The sequence below is a fragment of the Agelaius tricolor genome, unplaced genomic scaffold (genome assembly GCF_023055355.1).
Source record: "Agelaius tricolor isolate 1412-34295 unplaced genomic scaffold, bAgeTri1.0.p SCAF_12, whole genome shotgun sequence".
Lineage (NCBI taxonomy): Eukaryota > Metazoa > Chordata > Aves > Passeriformes > Icteridae > Agelaius > Agelaius tricolor.
In genome coordinates, this window is record NW_027269272.1 from 3,262,357 (window position 1) to 3,282,801 (window position 20,445).

The window sequence follows — 20,445 nt, forward strand, 5'->3', positions numbered from 1 at the left end:
CTTGGCCACCACACACCAAAAGGTTTCCAAGGATTTCCCACGGGGAAAAGGGGCAGAGATGTGAGTCCAGAGCAAATGTGCTTGCCCTGGGCAAACTGAAAAGGAACCTGCCTGTTATTTACACAGCAGTGCAAATGGCAAAGCTGGCTTGGCTGGCTTTCAAATTAGTGTGCTTGCTAGACATGTAAAGAAGCACAAAGTCCACACACACTGCTCTGGCTGCTCTGCTGGCACTGCCAGAGCTCAGAGCCTGCAGAGAGCAGCCAAAGGCTGCTACCAAAAGGTGCAGCAGCTTCTCTTGCTGTTCAGCTGCTGTGTGGGCAGGGGGGAGGAAGGCAGAGGAAGAGGAGCAGAGGATGCCACAGCAGAGCACAGAGGGTGAGCTGAGCCTGCTGTCAGGGAAAGCATCTGCCTGGCATTCCAAGGTGGCTGCAGCCCAAAGACACAAGCCTGCTCCCAGCATAAAAGTCACATGAGGCACAGAAAACCCCTCTTTGACCCCTCTTCTTGCTCAAGGCAAGGCTTTGGCTATCTCCCCAGAGGTGTCCCTGAGCTGCTCTGTGGCTGTGCCTGCCCAACACTCTTAAAATTTGTGCCTTTTGCCACTGCATCTCACATTGTGGCTTTCTTCAGCTGCTTTTGTCAACTCCTTTTGTAAGCAGCTAAAACTATTTCTTGTGTAAAGTTGTGTGGGAAACAGAAGAAACCAAAACAAAAAGCCACCTATTTCTTTGAAGTTATATAACATCAGACTATGGAGAACATTAGGTGCTGCTTCTGAACACATAATTAAATGATTTTCTGTCTGCAGGAAATCTATTTGCATTGGAAAATCACTCCTAGGAACTGATTGCCACAAAATGGCACTGTGGAATGAGCTTTCACAGCTCTGTAACCTCAGTGTTAGCTGAAAGCTCCAGAGAAATCAAGCTCACCCCTTCCACATGGATACATCAGCTTCACACAAGCAATCTTCTGTCTTTTGAATATCAGGCCAACACAGGGACTAAAGCAAGTGTTACACTGAAGCACACCTGAACAGACTAAGAATAGCTGTATTTCTAGAGTGCCTTTCATGTGAGGAAGTCAGAATGACTGAAAGTGAGATACGATCCCCGCTGCACAGGCGCCTCTCCAGCAAACATGGGAAGGAAAAGGTGAAGCAGGTGGGCAGCAGCCAAGCAGCTGCTGTGCTTCAGGCCCTGCAAGGTGATTCTGTGTTCCTGGAGGGGCACAATGTATTGCCTTTGGCCCTGTCAAAGGTTTTGCTTTCATTTATTTCATTTTAAAATATATAGATCAAATAAAAAGCCAAACACTGGCAGTACCCACTGCAGCATATGGCACTACAGAGGGCTCACCAGAGCCAAATTCATGCTGGACCTGTGGTTTTTAATTCCTTCTTTTTTTAATCCCTGTCATTTCTGCCTCACCAAGAGGTCTTGGGAACAGCACAGCTTTCTCCAGCACCCATTGCTCCAAGGTGAGGTCTCATCCTGCCAAGAATGAGCTCAGTAACTGAGTCAGACCTGCTGTACATCTGTAAAGGGCACCAGGATGGCATCCACGTGGTCTCATTTACACCACCTGAGACACTGCACTCCAAAATCCCCTCAGCCAGCCCCTGGCAGCCTTTCCTCACCATGCCCACTGTCCTTGCCCACGCTGCCTGCACTGAAGCTCACAGTGCCCACTCATTTAAAGCATGAAAGGCAGAGCTGTGGGGAGGCAGGGCACGCTGGCAGACCTCATGACAAGTCTCACAGCTTGCCCATGGTGCAGGTGTTTTGAAACAAAGACATCCTGCTATTTATCTTCTCCTCACCCCAGCTTGGTGCTTCTGCAAGTCTTCCATTAGCCAGGTTTTCAAGCCCCATTTCTGGAGATACATGCAGTGGCCAGCTTCCTATGGGGCAAAGAATGTCCCAGAGGCATGAGAATGAGATTGCAAATCCCATCCCCACAGCCACCTTGCATTCTGCTCCATGGCACCCAGCTGGTGCCCAGAGGTGCTGCCCAGGGCAGGCAGCTGCTGCTGAGCCATTACCTCTGTGGGAGATTTGAAAGAGCAGTTGGTTTTCCCCCACTTGCTGAAGCACAGCAGCTTCAAGGACAGCTGGATTTTCATATTAAAAAGAATAGGGGAAAACACCTTTTTTTGTTCACATTAAAGCTGTAGTCTACTCATTCCATTTTCGTATTTCTGACACCTGGAAAATCACACTGGTGCGTGAGAGACGTTGTTCCACAGTTAATCTTCATTCCAAGCAAGATGGAATTTACCCAGTTCAGCACATGGGTGAAGTCCAGTTGTAGTTCTGGGAACTGCAAACACCACGGATGCCCACGATCACCACATCAAGGTCCCAATCCAAACCCACTGTTTTCCCTTTTTAAAAATGTGACTTCAAGTAAACCCACAAGACATTTGTGTGAAAGCTAACAGAGAAACTCTGCAGGCTGTCTGGTCCCACGAGCTATATATTTAAAAAGTGCATGTTTTATCTTCTGTGCAATGTGCTGAAATGAAACTCAAGTTTCATTTTGGCACAGCAGTGCCAGTGCTCAGTGCTCCTCTCCAGTTTCCCAGAGGTGCTCTCAGCAGCTCCACTTCCCAGCTGCATTTTGCCACACTCTGAAGAGGGAAACAGCTGCTCCCACCTCAAGCAATGCCCCCTCCTGCAGTGTCAAACACAGAAAAGAGTGAGGGTCCCTCAGCAGCCCCTGAAGAGCTTCTGGCATCTGTAGGCAGAAACTCAATATTCTAACTTCTGCCCTCCCCTAGGTCAGCAGGGTGTTTGGACATCTGGGCTCTCAGATCAGCTCTCTGTGGATTTGGATATCTGCATCCTGCAGATGAAACCATACAGATACTTATTAAGCATCTCTGCCACCCCAATCAACTCATTACTGGAAAAGATGCAGCCAATAATTATGCCAGATGCTAGCTGAGCTCTGGAAAGGAGACCACACATGACTGCCCTTGTAGGTTAATGAGAGTTCAAAAACCATGACTATCTGTATTAATCTACTAATTGCCTGGTGTTACTGGGGAAAAAAAGAAGGTTTTGGTGTTTTTCTGATGCCTTTGATCTGTTTATTTGCTGTGTTACTATGGTTCCTTTCCCCTTCACTCAGGTTGACACTGGCTGGGTAATTTTTCTCAATATTTCATCATACAAAAAAAAAAAAAAAAAAAAGAATATGCCATGTCTTTATGTCTTTTAGAAGAGTCTAATGCCTCCACTTTGAACCTTTTTCAGCCTTTTCTCTGCTACTGGACCAAGTCTTACCCAAAGGCAAGCAATTCCAACCCAGTGAAAGCAAGACTTGCTCTCCATTCCTGCAGCGGCTGAAAAAGCTGCTGAAACACTGCAAAGTCAACAAAACAGCTGCACTGAATTCCTGCAAATCTTTGTCCTTCTTTTGCCACTGCACTGAATTGTCCTAGGTGTGCCCAGCATGTAGCAGCTCCAATAAAATCAGAGATCTCTGCATTTTCCAGCTCTCTCCTTCTCATGTACTGAGATCACACTGCAGAGCCAGGCCCTGTGACAGAATTGCCTTGAAACCATAGATCCCTTGGCAGCATAAAATACTGAGATCTGAACTCTGGTGTGATTCTTTTAGGGTTTTTTTGTTGTTTCTGTTTCAGTGTAACAACGAGACCTAAGTGTTATAAAGACAGTAAAATTGTTAGAAAATTTTCACCTTTAAAACCCCATTCTCTTCAGGCTTTAGTAGTAGAAACACAAAGATACCCTGAGAACTAAATCTTTCTCTTGAAAGTAGACATGATTTGTTTTGAGTCACAAGCTTCTCTAAATTACTCCAAACCACATTTGCTAAATTTACGCAGCAAAACCTTCTTTTCTTTCTTCTCTTTTGACTTCCAGCACTAGAAATTCAGCTTGGGGAATTCAGCTGGATCACCTCTCATTTATATATCTCTGCCAAACAGAGTCTGTGCCAGCTAAATCTGAGTTTCTCAGGTGTTTTCTGGCAACCCACAGACAGAAGAGGGAGCAGAGGCACAGCCAGAGCCCCCCAGCAAGGATGCTGAGTGTGAAAACAAGCACAGGCTCCCTTTCCATGCTCATGCTGGAATGAAAATGCTGCTCTCTCTTGGACCATTATTCATTCCCCAGCTCAGCCTAATGCCTCAAGTGTCATCACTGGCAGATTTCAGTCCAGCTCAGCAGGAATTGCCTCTGTGTTGGCTCAATACTGCAGGCAGGACAAACAGAAGCAAAAATAAATAAATAAAAATATTCTGCTGTCTCCTGTATGATGCACCAAGTACCAGGTGCATTACATAAAAATGTGTCCATGGTGATTTTTAGGACAGAAAACCTAAAGAAGCCTCACTCTAGCAAACCAGCTAGTGAGAGTTGGCCCCCATGGGAAGCTGACAAGGTTGAACATTGAATTTTTCAGCAAAGAACATGCACCATGCACTGTCTTGCAGCTTGCCTCCAGCCCTCTGCCCCTGAAACACCCTTGGCCACACCAGCCATGGTTTGGTTTTCCTGCCACCCACATTTGAGCTGCTGTCTCTTACTTTCTGCTGCATTCTTCCTACAGTTTGACCCTTGCAAAAATCCAGAAGCATCACCAAATAAACCTTTCATCCTGTTTGTGCCCAGTTTACCCACTGATGGAAACTTCTTTCAGTGCCAACACCAAATGCTTTAAAAATTAATTAGAGCTCTGTGTGGCTGATTCCATCACCAAACTCTGCCAATGTCAGAGGTAGACCCACACCAGGCTCTCACCATCATCAGTCTGCTCTAGGAGACCTTGATTTTTCAGTTATCACTGCAAAAGGAGCAGTCAGATGTTTTCTCAACTCCTCTGACTGGAAGGAGAAGAGGGCACCCATGGGCTTCAGTCAGATCTGTAAATGCCAAAAGGTCAGAGTTACATTACCAAGAGGCACCTGGGTTTTAAAATCATTTCAGATTATTGTAATTTGCAAAGTATTTCTGAAATAATTGATTTTTTTAAAGAGTGGGTATCTGCAGGGTTGGACTTTTTCTTACTGTAACTAGAATTCAGAAACCAAAAGTGTAGCCCAACGACCTACAAACACCCTCTACCAACATCAGAGGTGTCACTCAGCTTTTTTAACCACCCAGACATGAGCTGTGGTCCTTTTAAACATGCCTGCCAGTTCAAACCTAACAGCAGCTGTTAGGAATCATCAGGTGCTGATGTTTCTTCACATTTTTAAAGATTTTAACTCCACTCTGTCCTATGGTTGCATATTTCTCTAATACAATCACACACACACACTGCATAGAGAAGACCTGGCACACAGCTTCAAACTAATCCCTTTGCAAAGGTTGGAAAGTCAGAAAAATACACATATTTTATTGCAATATAAAGCAACCACTCTCTGTTCCCCATCACCACAGGCAGCTGGGGACCAATACACACTGGGAATGATCCAGAGAATTTTCAGTCCCTCAGCAAGTCCAGATTTTGGGCTAGTTCTGCTCTTCAACAAAATCTTTAATTTTCCAAGTGGCTGTACCATCTAAAGTACCATACACATCACAGTCTTTCTCCAGGTCCTATAATAACAGCAATTACTCTATATTTTGACATTCTGGGCAATATGTTTTTGTCCCTGACCATGGCCTCAGCTGAAATTCAAACCCTCTTCTGTCCCTGAACTCTGCACCTAAATTTTGGCTCTTCATCCTTACCTTTCAGTTCTCAAAACTGGTTTGTGATTCACTTGCTTAAACTGAATAAGGTTCCTTACAAAACTTTCCCCTTTGCTTGTCCTCTTATCTCCACCTAAAGTAGGAAGTTCTGCCCAGGTAGGGAGAGCAGAGCCATCCCTGTGCACCACAGGGGCCACCCTGAGCAGCCAGCCCCCTCCGGCCCTGCAGCATCCTCTGGCCTCTTTCCCTGGGTGTTCTCACCCTCCCTGGCACTTACCTGTCCACAGAGCTCCTTTCCTGGGTTTGGTGATTGCCAGCAAGCCACAGCTGGGACTCTTCTGAGAATCTGCCCCAGGTTTCCCTCAGCAGTGAGAAAAAGCTGCTTTTTCCTGTACACTGAAAGCTGTGGGATTGAGTCACCTTTCTTCTCATGTCAGAGAGCTGAGAGACCCGAAGGCCTCATGTACATCTGGAGCTGGAGCACAGTGAAATCAAAGCTAAAGGGGGAGAACTGGGGGTACAGAAATGACTGGCATGCAGCATGAGGAGAACACGAACATGAAAGCCCTGCCTGGGTTTCCTTCAGGCTGAGAGCTTCACTCACAGCACCCTGACCCTTTGGTTTGCCTTCAGCAGCAGTCTGCCTCCTGAACCTTAGAGAAGACAGACCTGCATGATACAAAACACCTTGAAATACTGAGAGCACCTTAAAATACTGAGAGCACAGACCTGCATGAAACAAAACACCTTGAAATACTGAGAGCACCTTAAAGCACAGCCCTTCAGCACAGGCAGAGGTTTCTGAAGTGGAGATCACCCATCTCTGAGCGTGGCTCACCAGGAGGAGGGCACAGGGTGGCAATGGGGCTCCCACAGAGCCAGAGCCCCTTTTCTGCTGGGCAGCAGGCAGCCCTAACCCTAATTCTAATCCTGACCCTAACCCTAACCCTGGCCCCCCTGGCAGCTGAAGGGATGAGGCTGAAGGCAAGCAGGGCTCCCTCAGTGCCTGTGCACCCCAGCACTGCTTGAGCTGGCTGTGAAAACTCAGCTGGATGCAAACAAAACCCAGCGCTCACTTTGTGTATGTACCATAAAAATTGTCTTGGTGTAAGCAGCATCAAGTTAACAAATAGAACAGCATCACACACCCTTTCTTCCACCCCTACCTTGTGGCTTACCTGCTGTTAAGACCTGGCTGAAAATCTCTGTCCTGCTGAATGGCAGCTGCCTCTACCAGGAGTCCCTTGGATGTTGATGTGGGAGGTGCTGTGGAGCAGAAGAGGAATAAGCCATAATTATACAGTGCATCCATTTGTTTGGGGGAGAATTCCAATTAAATTAACATTCGTGGGTGTCCCTGCAAACATATACCTTCTCCTCAATCCAGAATCATAAGAGCTCTCCTGCAGAAATGGTCAGGATTTCTCAGTTTGACAACTCAGATCAGCTTAAAAGAAAAAGAAAAGAAGCACAAAACACAGTTAATCTTTTTAACAACTCGAGAGGAACAAATTTTAAACCACCAGTTACAGTTTCAGGTAGAGATTTGGCTGAAATGTGGCAGGCTGTGTAGATGTCATTAAACTGCAGTTCTAGAAGCTTGGACTCATCTTCATCTCAAATTTGATCAGACTATTCACAAGTTTATGAGATCAAAAAAAATGGAAGAAACAATGTTCTGGATGCTGGAACAATTTACTCTCAAGAACCAGGTGTTAACACTGAACAACATGACCCAAGCATCATCTCTGCAAAAATCAGATTACAGTAAGAATATTAAAAATAAAATTAAAAAAAAAAAAAGATTTTGTAGTTAAAGAAAAATTTACTCTAACCACTTTCTCCAGCTCCCCACTTAAGTCAGATCACAAACCAGACTGCTAAATCAGCATGTATAGCCCTATTTAGTATTGCTTCAGTGGTTGTGGTTGTTTACCAAAAAATGCTCAAGACCAGAGAAATTTTTATGCTAAAATATTTTAATACTTGACTTTAGAAACACTTACCAGGAAAACAACAGGAAAAGGATGTGGCCTGATAAATGCATGTTACATCTTCATCAGTGTCATATATTTATTCATTTGAATTGGATTTCACTGAAATTAATAAGTGCGAGAAGTCTGACGTGCAGGCGTGTCCCGCTACCAAACAAGCAGCTCTCAAGCTCCATTTTCAGGAAGGAAGATGGATATTTTTTTAACTCACAGTGGGTTTTGTCCACTAAAAACCCTTTAAACTTTTCACTGAAGGGGCATTTCAAAAAGGAAGAGAACGGTGAAGGCTCAGTCTGTGCATAGCAGCTCTGAGGGAAGCAAAGCAGTGGGAAGAGGAGGGGGGAGATGGCAGCAGGGACGGGGCAGGAGCTGCAGGGACGGGGCAGGAGCAGCAGGGACGGGGCAGGAGCTGCAGGGACGGGGCAGGAGAAGCAGGGACGGGGCAGGAGCACCAGGGACGGGGCAGGAGCTGCAGGGACGGGGCAGGAGCACCAGGGACGGGGCAGGAGCTGCAGGGACGGGGCAGGAGAAGCAGGGACGGGGCAGGAGCACCAGGGACGGGGCAGGAGCACCAGGGACGGGGCAGGAGCAGCAGCTCTCCTTTCTTTTGGTTGAAACCCAGGTTTGTTTCTTCTTGTGGAGCCACTGGGCCCCTTTCTCTGTGGACCACATCTCTGACTTTGCATACACAGATAGCATCCTCTAGATACAGAGGTTGGCACAAAGCTCTCCCTGCCTTCCTTCACACAGCCTCACCCAAACTGAAATGTTTTCGAAATTAATCAGAAAGGCTGAAAGATTCAAATTAATTAGGTGATCACATAAATATGAGACCTGAAAGGAAATAAAACAATGTCATTTAATACTCCTTTTGTTTGTTACTACATACTATCAACAGAGTTTCAACAATTACCACCCAAGAGTAGTTAATTCTGAATAGGAAAGGGGATACAGAAAAGTTTTTTTAGAAGAATGTAGGACTTCTAGAAGGGTGTGAACATCCAGCTATAATTGATGCACTGTTGTCCCTCCTGGGCTGCAGACAGAGCTGGGTCCCAGGAAGGAAGAGGTGAAAATTTGTTTGGTCTTGGATATCTGGATCTGGGAAATTGCACTCCATTGCAAGTGTCTTGTATAACCTTTGGAAAATCCTTCTTATTATCTCTGCTTTGATTTCCCACACATAAAATGAAAAAACCCCAAACCCCAGCCCCTGGGTATGCCAGCAGGACAGAACCAGAACAGGTACATTGAGAAGAGGACAAAAACCCCAACCTTGGCTGTGCCCTGCATGCAAAGCCTGTCATGGTGCATGGAGATGTCCTGTGCAGAAACCTAAATCACCCTAAAAGTGGTGTGTCCAGGCACAAACAGCACACCTGATCAGCACAGTGTTCAGCAGGGACAGTACTTGATAAACAGGTTGTAACATTAGCAAAGCACCAAACTGTGTCCAACTGTGCAACAGCAGGAGGAAAGAGATTTTCATTAGCAGCCAAATCCTCTGTGTGCTGAAAAGTTAAATTTTACCAGTACATCATGATATCATAAATACATGCATTGCTGCTGGTCTGTTAACATTAAAATAGACTGTGAGATGATGTTTGGCACAACAATGGTACACACAGTTTACATAATGAAGTCATAGAGCAGAAAACAGAGAGAGCAAAATGAATTCTAGTAAAAACATTTCTTTAAAGTTTCTCTTTTTCCCCCACAAGCAGGTCTTTTGCAAACATACAATTTTGTAAGAATATTTCCTTTGAGGAATATCTTATCTATAGAAATTCAGGAAAATGTGGATTATTTGTCAGCTTCTCACTGCTGTCACTGCATTCCTAACTAATTAATCTCTTAATGCTAATTATTTAAACTTGGAGGTTTGCTGTCTTTCAATTTCTGCTACCATAGGAACACTGGAAATCATGATTCAGCTGCCAACCCAAGTTTTTCTCTTCATGCAGTTTTTAACTCTTCCCTTAAACATCCCCTGCTGGCTCTGGTCACTTGAGCCACTTGAGCCACACTTTTTCTCTTTCCTAAAATGACTCTTGGGTTCTTTTTCCATTCATTATTTTCTTGTACTGAAATGACATTCAGAGACCTTCCCTCCCTGCTGTAAATACCTCTGGCAGTTTCTCACCGACACATTACACACCCAGAAACGAGGCAAGGAAAACTGACTGTTCCCATTAAGAAGAAATGGAACCATGAGATGTGGGGTCTGACTGAGACTCTTTGGTCACCACAGGGTGCATGCAGTACCTCAGCCCTCTAAGAGCCCAGTTGGCTCAAAATTGAGGGCAAGTGCCTTTGGAAAGGAGCTCCAGTTCTGCAGTTATTTTCCTAGAGCTCTACATGCAATTCACAATTGTGAAAAATAAAATGAGATCTTGACCATCTTCAGTAATTGATTTTTTTTTTCCCCCCTACCTTGCAGAATTCCAGCCAAAGTGCCTGTCTGATCTTGCCAGGTCAGTCATAGGGTTTGGGAGTTTGTATGATCTCTCAGGAAATACTGGATTTGCGAAAACGCTGTCTCAAGTCTTTCAAGGGTAATGATAATTTGAAGACCAGTGTAGCTAATGGTTTAAATAGGAAAAAATACCTTAGAAGTGTCAAAATGACTCAGCCATTAGGCAGAAGAGACACATAGGCTGTGATGTGTTATTCAGGGCCCACAACTGGGGTGCATGAGCCTCTCTCTAACGCCTGCTTTGCGGAGCCAGAGAACAACTGAAAATGCAAAATCTGCAATACCAGAGACAGATCTCCACCAGCCTCAAATTTCACCACTCTCAGGGCACTGAGATGGAAAATACCTACCCTGCTGATCTGGACTCAGAAGCACCACAAGAGCATCCCCAGCTGATTTCTCTGTGGAAACTGAGACACGTCTCTCCAAAAAATATCAGATCAGTTCAACACTGAACATGTCAAGGCTCAAAGAGCCAGAGCAGCTCACCTGCTCTCCCACGCAGCAGATTTATCTCCTCCAGCAGTGAAGGACCCTTGGGGAATTCTTGCACAGCCAAGGTTGGCTGGTCCTTCCCAGAGGACACCAAACATGGGTGACAAACATCGGTGACAAACATCGGTGACAAACATCGGTGCTGCGGTCAGAGCGCTGATTCGGCTCAGCAGCTTCCTGGCCCTGGCCCTCGGCCCCACGAGCCACACACAGGCAGCCCTGTGGCCACTTCCTCCACAGAAAAGCTTCATCTCAGCCCTGCTGTGCTTTGGTCCTCCCCACCCAGAACCATCAGAGCTCAGCCTCTGCCTTGCTCATCATTCCAGCGAGGACAAGAAGAGGAGCGCTCAGCTGGTGGGGACAGCTTGGGATAAACTGTCTGAGCTACGCGATGGTGTCACAGATCTCTTTTATGAGAAATCTTTTCCTTAGGATTTTTCCTCCTGAGAAGCTGAGAGGCCTCAGGAACAAAATGTACCCAATGGTTATCTGCTGCTGTGGAATGCAACAGGGGCATCTGGGATTGGGCTCATGGGGTTGTTTCTAATTAATGGCCAATCACAGTCAGCTGGCTCGGACTCTCTGTCCCAGACACAAGCCTTTGTTATCATTCCTTCTTTTTCTATTCTTAGCCAGCCTTCTGATGAAATCCTTTCTTCTATTCTTTCAGTATAGTTTTAATATAATATATATCATAAAATAATAAATCAGCCTTCTGAAACATGGAGTCAGATCCTCATCTCTTCCCTCATCCTCAGATCCCTGTGAACACGGTCACATGATGGTGTTCCTCCTGGAACACCACAGACAGACAGACAGACAGGCACATGGCAGGGCTGAGGCCAAGCTCCTCATTCCTGTGGAGGAATGTGGAATGGCATTTGCAGTGCCTTGAGGAAAGGCGAGTGTGAAAAATGCGTATTTTATGATTACCTTTTTGCAAATATTAAAATGAATATTTTATGTGTTCTGTTAGAAAGCTATGCTGTATTAATTTTCTTAAGTGATGCATTAAATACAGTTTTAGGTTATAACAAAATGTTAAAATAGAGACTATGCTATGTAGGATACTTTTTTTAAAGAAAGGACTTGCACCAGATAGCAGCCACAGGACACCTGAATCTTTCAGAGAAAGAGAATTTATTGCTCTCTTATCAGAAGAAACAAACTTCTTCCTGCCTCGCTCAGCCATGAAGACACCGTTAGGATTTAGAGGAAGAAGCTGACACTGCCCAGACAGAATCCTGTGTTTGAATGGAATTTATGCATCATGTGTGAGATGTATGAATATGCAACAGGTTATTGTTTTTAAGGGTTAATCCTCTGTTAAGGTGGGACCTTTTGGGGCTTATTTTGCCTGAAATAGGTACCTGGACTGTCTGTAACTCTTTGTCTCTATTGTCTCATATTGTCCTAATCCAAATTGTCCAAATTTTTATTACTCTAATTATATTGCTATTTTATAACTATTTTATTATCATTAAACTTTTAAAACTTAAAAAAACCCAAGTGTTTGGCGTTTTTCACAGCGAGCTTTGAGCCTGCTTTGCCTTAGAGCTGCTCCTGCCTCCCAGCACCAAAGGAGTGCACAGGTGATGATGAGCCCACAGCGCCCATTGCTACATCGGCCGGGAAATCTCAAACTGGCCAAGCCAAACCGCTGCACTCCTGTGCCACGAGATGGAGCAACTCAGTTGCAAACAGCTCTGCAGAGCCACCCGATGAAGGGGATGGGACATTTCACCCCATCTCTGGCTCACCCAGAGGCTGCAGGCAGCTCTGCATCACAGCAGTGGATGCTCTCTCTTCTCAAGCAGGGCAAATGCTTTTCTCACTGGTTAGGCTATGATTTAAATCGAGAAAAAACCTCACCATGTCTTCGCTGCACAACCCTGTGTGGTTACTGACTTGTCATAAACTGGAAGGCTGACAGCAGCATCAGCCCCATGCTGACACTTCCCAAGAGCCAGGACCAACAGCTGGAGAGCCAGGAGGACCTTGGCTGGCACAGCCCAGCACTGCAAGGAGAAGGCTGGCCTTAAGGGCAAGCACAGGGAATCAGCAGAACTTCTCTGGTTGCCATTGAGGGACATGTGTGTGCCCTGAAGGTGAGGTCTGTGTGTCCTGAAGATATGTGTGTGTCCTGAAGATGACATCTGTGTGTCCTGAAGGTGAAATATCTGTGTGTCCTGAAGGTAAGGTCTGTATGGCCTGAAGGTGAGATATGTGTGGCCTGAAGATGAGGTCTGTGTGTCCTGAAGATGAGATATGTATGTGTCCTGAAACTGAGATATGTGTGGCCTGAAGATGAGGTCTGTGTGTCCTGAAGGTAAGAAATATGTATGGCCTGAAGATGAGATCTGTGTGTCCTGAAGCTGAGGTCTGTGTGGCCTGAAGATGAGGTCTGTGTGGCCTGAAGATGAGGTCTGTGTGTGTCCTGAAACTGAGATCTGTATGTCCTGAAGGTGAGATCTGTGTGTGGCCTGAAGATGAGGTCTCTGTGTGGGCTGAAGATGAGGTCTCTGTGTGGGCTGAAGATGAGGTCTGTGTAGCAGCAGTGATATAGCAAAGTCCTCAATACCAATAAAAAAGTGCATGTGAAGCAGCTCCTTCATGAGGAAAAAGGCACAAGATGATGCATCAGCATCAGGAATCACGTGAAACAGGAGGTGCTTCACACACTGGTGGCATTGGTGACACACACAGATGTGTCAAGGACAGAGGAGAAGGTGCAGAGGTGGCCCTCTTCTCCACATCTCCACGAAAAGGGACCCACACTTGGACTTGAGGACTTTGTGAAGAGACACATCCCGTTAGCACAGAGCAGAGCCTGTGCTGAGAACAGAAAGCAGCAGAAACCTTGCTGCCCACTGCTTTCCCCTGCATCCCAAGTAATGAACACTGTAGGAGTCCTTCAGGGGCTGTCCCAGCCTTTCCATTGTGCTGCTCACTGGGATCCATGTCACCCTCCCCAGCAGCCCTCAGCATCACACCTTTTCATCCATTCCATTTGAAGGGAGAGGAGCCTTCACACCTTGTCCCAGGTGCATTTGTACCCCTGCCCGTGCCTTCCTGTTCATTTCTTCCTGAAGAACTCACAAGGCTATGTCACAGACATCTTTTATGAAAAATCCTTTCCTTATGATTTTTCCTCCTGAGAAGCTGAGAGGCCTCAGGAACAAAATGCAAACAATGGTTATCTGCTGCTGTGGAATGCAACAGGGGCATCTGGGATTGGGCTCATGTGGTTGTTTCTAATTTATGGCCAATCACAGTCAGCTGGCTCAGACAGAGTCTGAGACACAAGACTTTTTTATTCATTCTTTCTTTTTCTATTCTTAGCCAGCCTTCTGATGAAATCCTTTCTTCTATTCTTTTAGTATAGTTTTAATGTAATAAATATAATAAAACACTAAATCAAGCCTTCTGAAACACGGAGTGAGATCCTCATCTCTTCCCTCATCCTCAGACCCCTGTGAACACGGTCACAAGGGCACTGCTGGAACAAAAGCAGATCACTCCCTGGAGGTGGCTGAGCCACCCCTGCTGCTTCCCCATCCTGCCTCTCCCACAGCATCTGTCTCCAGATGTGGAGTCTCACAGAGCTCTGTGCAGCCAGGGGACACCTGGCTGGGGACAGCCTCCAGCAAGGTGGGCAGTGCTCAGAACATGAGGGTCAGAGAGGAAATGAGACAGAAGAAAAAGCCCCGAGCATGTGAGGGAGGGGAAAACCTTGAGTGGGAAAAGAGAGGCCTCGCTGTGAGCTTTGGTGGCAGTTTCAGAAGTGGCATCTGCAAAGCCCAGGGCAGGGCAGGAGCACAGAGCGGCACCGAGCTAAAAATGAAAACTTTGGTCTCGCTGATGAAGAGGAACAAGAAACAACATGTGCTGAAGAAACTCCACCACATAATCCAAACTACACTAAAAAAACCCCAAAAATTCCAAAAATCTACAATATGTCAATATATCTACATACAATATATCAACATCTACAATGTATCAATAACATCATTGTGGAAGAAAACATAACAATGAAAGTATTAAAAAAAAAACCATCCAGATTCTCCTAGAAACCAATTTCACCACCAAAAACCCCCGAAATTATAAAACCTATCCGACAAATCCAATTCCTAAAAATAAAATAACAAAACAAACATCAAATTCACACATCATCAACAAAATTACATCTCCACCAACCAACAAAAAAACCTCACAAACTTTCCTAAACATCATAAATTTTTAAAACATACACATTCCCAAATTTAACCAAATTATAAACCCTCTCTACCTAATCACCCACAAAAAAACCACTTTCCAATAAAACCCTAAATAACAACAAATAAAAAATTTAACTAACACCATACACCTATCAAAACGTAACACAAATATCCTAAAACAAACTCAAAAAAACCCCAAAAACCTCCCACAAAACAAAATAAACCCCAAAAACTCAATTAATTTTCAATGCAGATACAAACCATAAAAACAAAACCTCACAATCCTAAGTTTTTAAATTTTAAACAAGAAATATCAAAAAAATTACCACAAAAATAACTAACTCATAACAACCATTCATAATAACATCACCTTTTAATCCTTCAATATCAACTCTTCCTATCATTATGGAACAGAATTCACCAGGTGCTGGGTTTTGGTGTTTGTGCTGCCAAATGAGCCCATCTGAGCTGAGGGCAGCCCCAGACATCCATCCCTTCATGGTGCTGCTGCCTGCCTGTGCTGGGTTTTGTTCACACCCACAATGCAGCCACAGTCACAAGACCACCACAGAAGTGCAACAGCTGAGAAATGAGGTAAGGTACTATTCATTCAAACTTTTATGGGTTTTTTCCTTTGGTGGTGTTGCTTTTTTTTCCTTAAATAGAGTCATTTCAACTAAAATAGCCCGGGGAAACCCCAAGGGACTGTTTCTTCTCTCACGTCCTATCACATATCTCTTCCACAGATTTAATTTAGCCAATATAATCCTCAGTTTTGAAATGTAAGGAGTATGCAGAAGACCAAGCAAAACGTCATCTGTGGCCTTTTTTTCCCTTTTTGGAAAGAACACTGCAAACATGCAGACAACAGCCAAAACAGTTCACTTTTTTTCCCCTTTCTACCTGAAGAAAATCATCACCTGACACTCTCCATGGGTATATTCCCCGCTCCCTAGGAGTAGAAACAGATGTAAGAGCAACCTTGACTCTTTTGAAACACTAAGTTGAACATACCAGATCACCACCGAAAATCAGCAATCTCTTTTTCCTTTCTGATATCATGAAAAGTAAAGGAAGCAATGACTGGATTTAGCTCAAAGCACATTTTGACACCTAACACTCTACCCATGGATGCTATGTACAATCAATAAAATCCTGTATTGGAGAAAAAACCAAACAAAAAAATACCAACAAAAAAACCAACTAACTAACCGACCAAAAAAAACCCCCACAAAAAAAAACCCAAACCAAACCAAAGCAAAAAACCAAACAAATAAAACACCAAAAAAAGCCACACAAAAGAGGGAAAAAAAACACAAAGAGAGGTCTGTCGAGCCAGGTTTCTTTCCTTCCGCGTTTTAAAGGGTGACTCACAGAGGTGTGAGTCCCACAGATTGACATCCTCAAATGAGCTGTGACTGCCTGCGCACGCAGAGCCCGCCTGCACACACGGCCTGGGGAGCCCCACGCTGGCATGGAAATCTGCGATGGAACAAAAAGCAGCGGCACTTGGGGCTTTCTGACATTCTGAGCAGCAGCTGCTTTGCATGCAGCTCACTCTGCTGCCCTAAAAGAAAACGCAAGAGTGCAGAATTCTGCAAGCTGAGAAGGAGGAAAAGCCAACAAGCAGAGCACGAGGCAGCCCAAAGGTAAGATGACAAGAGATATTTCACTATAGCAAAACCTGGCCTTAAAAGCTTTCCTCTTGTCACAAGAGCCAAAAACTAATTATATTTTACATAACTTGCATTGCTTACAGCATAGCTAACTTTTTTAATGACTGAACAAAGCTTCCCTTTGAATTTATACTTTATACAATATTTTTTCTGTTTATTTTTTAGTAAATCTGCACAACACATCCTAGTCTGAAACATCTTTTAATCATAGTGGGAATTTTCTTAGTTAAACATCTTGGTGAGAAGCTGAAGTTCTATTTCTCTAGACCCAGAACTTCTTAGACACACTATCAAACAAATTAGAAACAAGACTGAAGAAAGGAAGGTGGTAATGAAATCTCCTACAGAGGCATTGAAGTAAAGAACTTCGTCAGTATTTATTACTTTTTAGAAATTCCTTAATTAACTTTTCCTTCCTTTGGCTCTCAGTTATGGGCTCCCTCCCAACATCAAACCCACAGTGCTTCATGCTGCTTTTCTCACTTCTGTCTAAGCCAGGAATTTACAGAATCTCACTTACCTGCCATTACTGTGTCTTTAAGGAGCAAAGAACTAAATTTCCTTTTTGCTGATCTGAATCTCACTCGAAGAGATCTTAATCTCTCAAACCACATCAAGGGAGAGTTTACCTGTGAAATGCTATGGGGGGTGACTTGATCTGCAGGACAGAAACTTTGACTGCTCAGTTGATAAACAGTTGACAAATCCAAAATGGAACAGCATCAAAATCAGCAACTCATGTAGGAAAGACACTGGTTTGAAGTAAAAACTAGAGAACAGCAGGAGAAATTAATTTCTGGGTGCTGACAGAAAGATCTCTGGCATACTTTATTTACAGGTTCCATTTGCTGTCATGGAACTGGCTGGAGGAAAGGATCTGGAATTTCTGGCCATTTGCATTTTTAAGTGATTACAGCACTGCAGAAACCAATGAGCACCTTCCTGGTCCTTATCAGGAGAGTCTGAGGGCAGGATCAAGCCAGAACCCTTCCTCTAAAGAAGGCAATTACTTTGTGACCCCAGCTGAGCTCAGAGGGTGCCTGCCTGACTCCTTCAGTTCCTTCTTGCAGAGGCAAATCCAGCTGCATGTTTCCTGTAACCCCTGTCTCTGCTCTGGTAAGTCTGGCTGATTTAGACAAAGTCTCATCCTTCTACCAAAGACTTAACCTCTGGCAGAAACAGCCTGTTGGAAGCTTCCTGCCTGCAGCTTTCAAACAGCTTTTAAAAGGGCCAGAGGTACTCACAGTCCCTCTTTGCCCAGGGGTGGTGGGAGGGAGTGCAGGATGGCAGTGACTGTATGGGATCTTCACATTCATAAATGTGGGGCACCCTTCTGTTCTTGGCTCCCCCAGATCTCATCTGATAGCTTGATGCAGGAAACAGGAGCCACAGAATTGTTGCACCCTCGTGATCCAAGAAACCCTAAAATCAGAGTCTGCTACCTTGGTTCTGCAGAGAGATTGAATCTCTCCAAGGGGATGGTGCAGTCATACTCTGCCCAGCCAGAATTTCAGGACAGCACAGTCTGGGGTTACAGCTAACAGTGCAAGTGAGGGTGGGCACCAGAAAGCCCCATCCCCCTTGAGGTACAACCTTGCCCCAAAACCACTGGCACTGAGCAGCTCCACGCTACCAGGAGCTGCAATTCAGCACACAGCAGGGGAACAAAGTGTTTCCAAGGCTGTGGACACATAGAGACCTCATTAGCCTTTGTTCTATGTCTTCTACATGATCTTCATCCTTCCTTGTGGTGATTTTCTTCTCTTTCAGCATACCTGGAGATATGAATGACACCCATGGCAAGGGCAATATCAGTGCTGCTGTGGAACTGTTCCAGCTCATCGTGTACACCCCCACTTTTATCCTGGGATTGCTGTTCAACATAATGGCTCTGTCATTCCTGTTTTTTAAGGTTAAAAAGCTGTCAGAATCTACAGTCTACATGATAGCCCTTATATTCCTGGATACTTTGCTGTTGTTTACCCTTCCTTTCAAAATCATTTCCTACCACCTTCAGGACAACTGGAACTTGGGGTCTGTGTTTTGCTCCACCTTGGAGAGCCTGTACTTTGTGAACATGTACGGCAGCATCCTCATCTCCCTGTGCATCTGCGTGGATCGCTACATCGCTATCTGCTACCCCTTCGTGGCCCTCACCCTCAGGTCCATCAAGAAAGCTGCCATGGTCTGTGCTCTCATCTGCCTGGGCACCTCTGTGGGGACACTCTCTACTTTCCAACTGCATGGAAAGGGCCACAACATCTCGTCCTGCTTCCACAACTTCTCCAAGAGCACGTGGGAGAACGCAGGGCTGCTCAGCACCCTGGAGATCATCTTCTTCGGCAGCATGGCAGCCATGACTTTCTGCACGGCCCAAACCGTCCGGTGCCTGAGGAGGCACAGAAAGCCAGACAACCCCCAGACACACAGCACCAGAGCAGAGAGGATCGTGGTGACAAACCTGGCTGCCTTTCTGGTGTGTTTCACACCTTACCACGTGGCATACTTGATGTACTTTTTGGTGAAGAACAACATCATCCACATCAGTTTTCAACAAGTGCTACGAGACACTGTTCAGGTCACCCTTTGCTGGGCAAACCTGAACTGCTGTCTCGATGGGGTGTGTTATTATTTTGTTTTAAAGGAGTCCTTGGAAGACCCATGGCAAAACAGTGAAAAAAGAGCTGTGCAAAAGCCTTGATTTATGTACTGAATGTTCATTACTTGGGATGATGTTGGAGAGGCTTTTGTGGAAAGTACAGGGTTCTGAACTTCTTGCCTAAGCAGTTTGCTTTAAATATTCACAGCTGAAAATATTTCCTAAAAACGAGAACTATGTCAATTTCCAAGAGACTCTTCCTAACTTTTTTATTTCTTTCCATAATGTTTCCTGTTATTATTTATGTGTAAAAATATATTTAATTATTCATATTAATAGTGATTCATATTTCTTTGGATGTGATTCTTCTTCACTCTGAAAAGAAAAAATGTTCACTTATGTGTGGTAGCATATTTCAGCTTCCTTGTCCACACTGTACCTGCAAACCTTCCTCAAAACTTTAGTCACTACAGATTTGGTCTGGTGAGAAACAAAGACTTGAAGTTCATGGTAAAAAGCTTCAGATTAAATTCTGTTGCCTCCCCTGTCCTGGTCACCCACGCTTGTCCTCACACACATGTGCCTGTCAGGTTTAGACTTGCAATTAAAAAAAAAAAAAAAAGATTGTGCTATTTATAAAAGCATAATGATAATGCTATTTAAAAAAGAAAATAATGATTGTAACTCTAAATGCAAAGGCAGCTTTAGGTTCATGTGTGTATAGCAAGGTCTCCATATCATTCCTCCACTGCTGGACTTCAAGGTGCAGCATTTGTTTTAGTGACAGCTGTTGTGACAGCTCACAACACATCTAACTAATGCTGCCACTGGCTCCAATCCCCACACAGCACACATTGACTCACCCACTTCCCGGCTTCCTCATCAGCTCCTCTCCTACTTGCAGGTTTTTCACATCTGTTCCTTCCTGCTTGGTTACAAACATAGTTTCATGAACAAAGCCAAACCAAACAAGAGCATGAAATAAAATCCCCATGTCCAATGCAGTGGCAAACACATGAACCTGAAAGAACCACCCCCACCTTATGGGGGAATCAGATAAGAGCAGCCCTGATCCCTAAAGCAGTAGCCAGAAGCACACAGAACCCTGGGGGAAAGCAACCTTTTGGACCTCAGAGCAAGCTAAGCACTCCCATTCCCCAAGCAAACAAGGCAATAAAAAATAATCAAGCAGTGAGAGCCTAACATGCCAGTCAGTTACTTCTTATCAGCGCTCCCAGGCACAGATAAAGCCAAGGACAAGGAGCATGCAGCCTGCAGAGAGGCACCCCACTGCTCTGGGCCACCCCCACTGCTGC

General features: G+C 44.8%; 1 protein-coding gene across 1 annotated transcript; it reads left to right on the forward strand.

The window, feature by feature from the left end:
• Window positions 1-16,149: 16,149 nt before the first annotated feature.
• Window positions 16,150-19,465, forward strand: LOC139594750 (G-protein coupled receptor 55-like). The gene is made up of 3 exons (XM_071437130.1): window positions 16,150-16,503; window positions 17,369-17,646; window positions 18,301-19,465. The coding sequence occupies exon 3, from the start codon at window positions 18,314-18,316 to the stop codon at window positions 19,229-19,231; it is 918 nt and encodes a 305-aa protein (XP_071293231.1). The 5' UTR covers window positions 16,150-16,503; window positions 17,369-17,646; window positions 18,301-18,313; the 3' UTR covers window positions 19,232-19,465.
• Window positions 19,466-20,445: the final 980 nt, after the last annotated feature.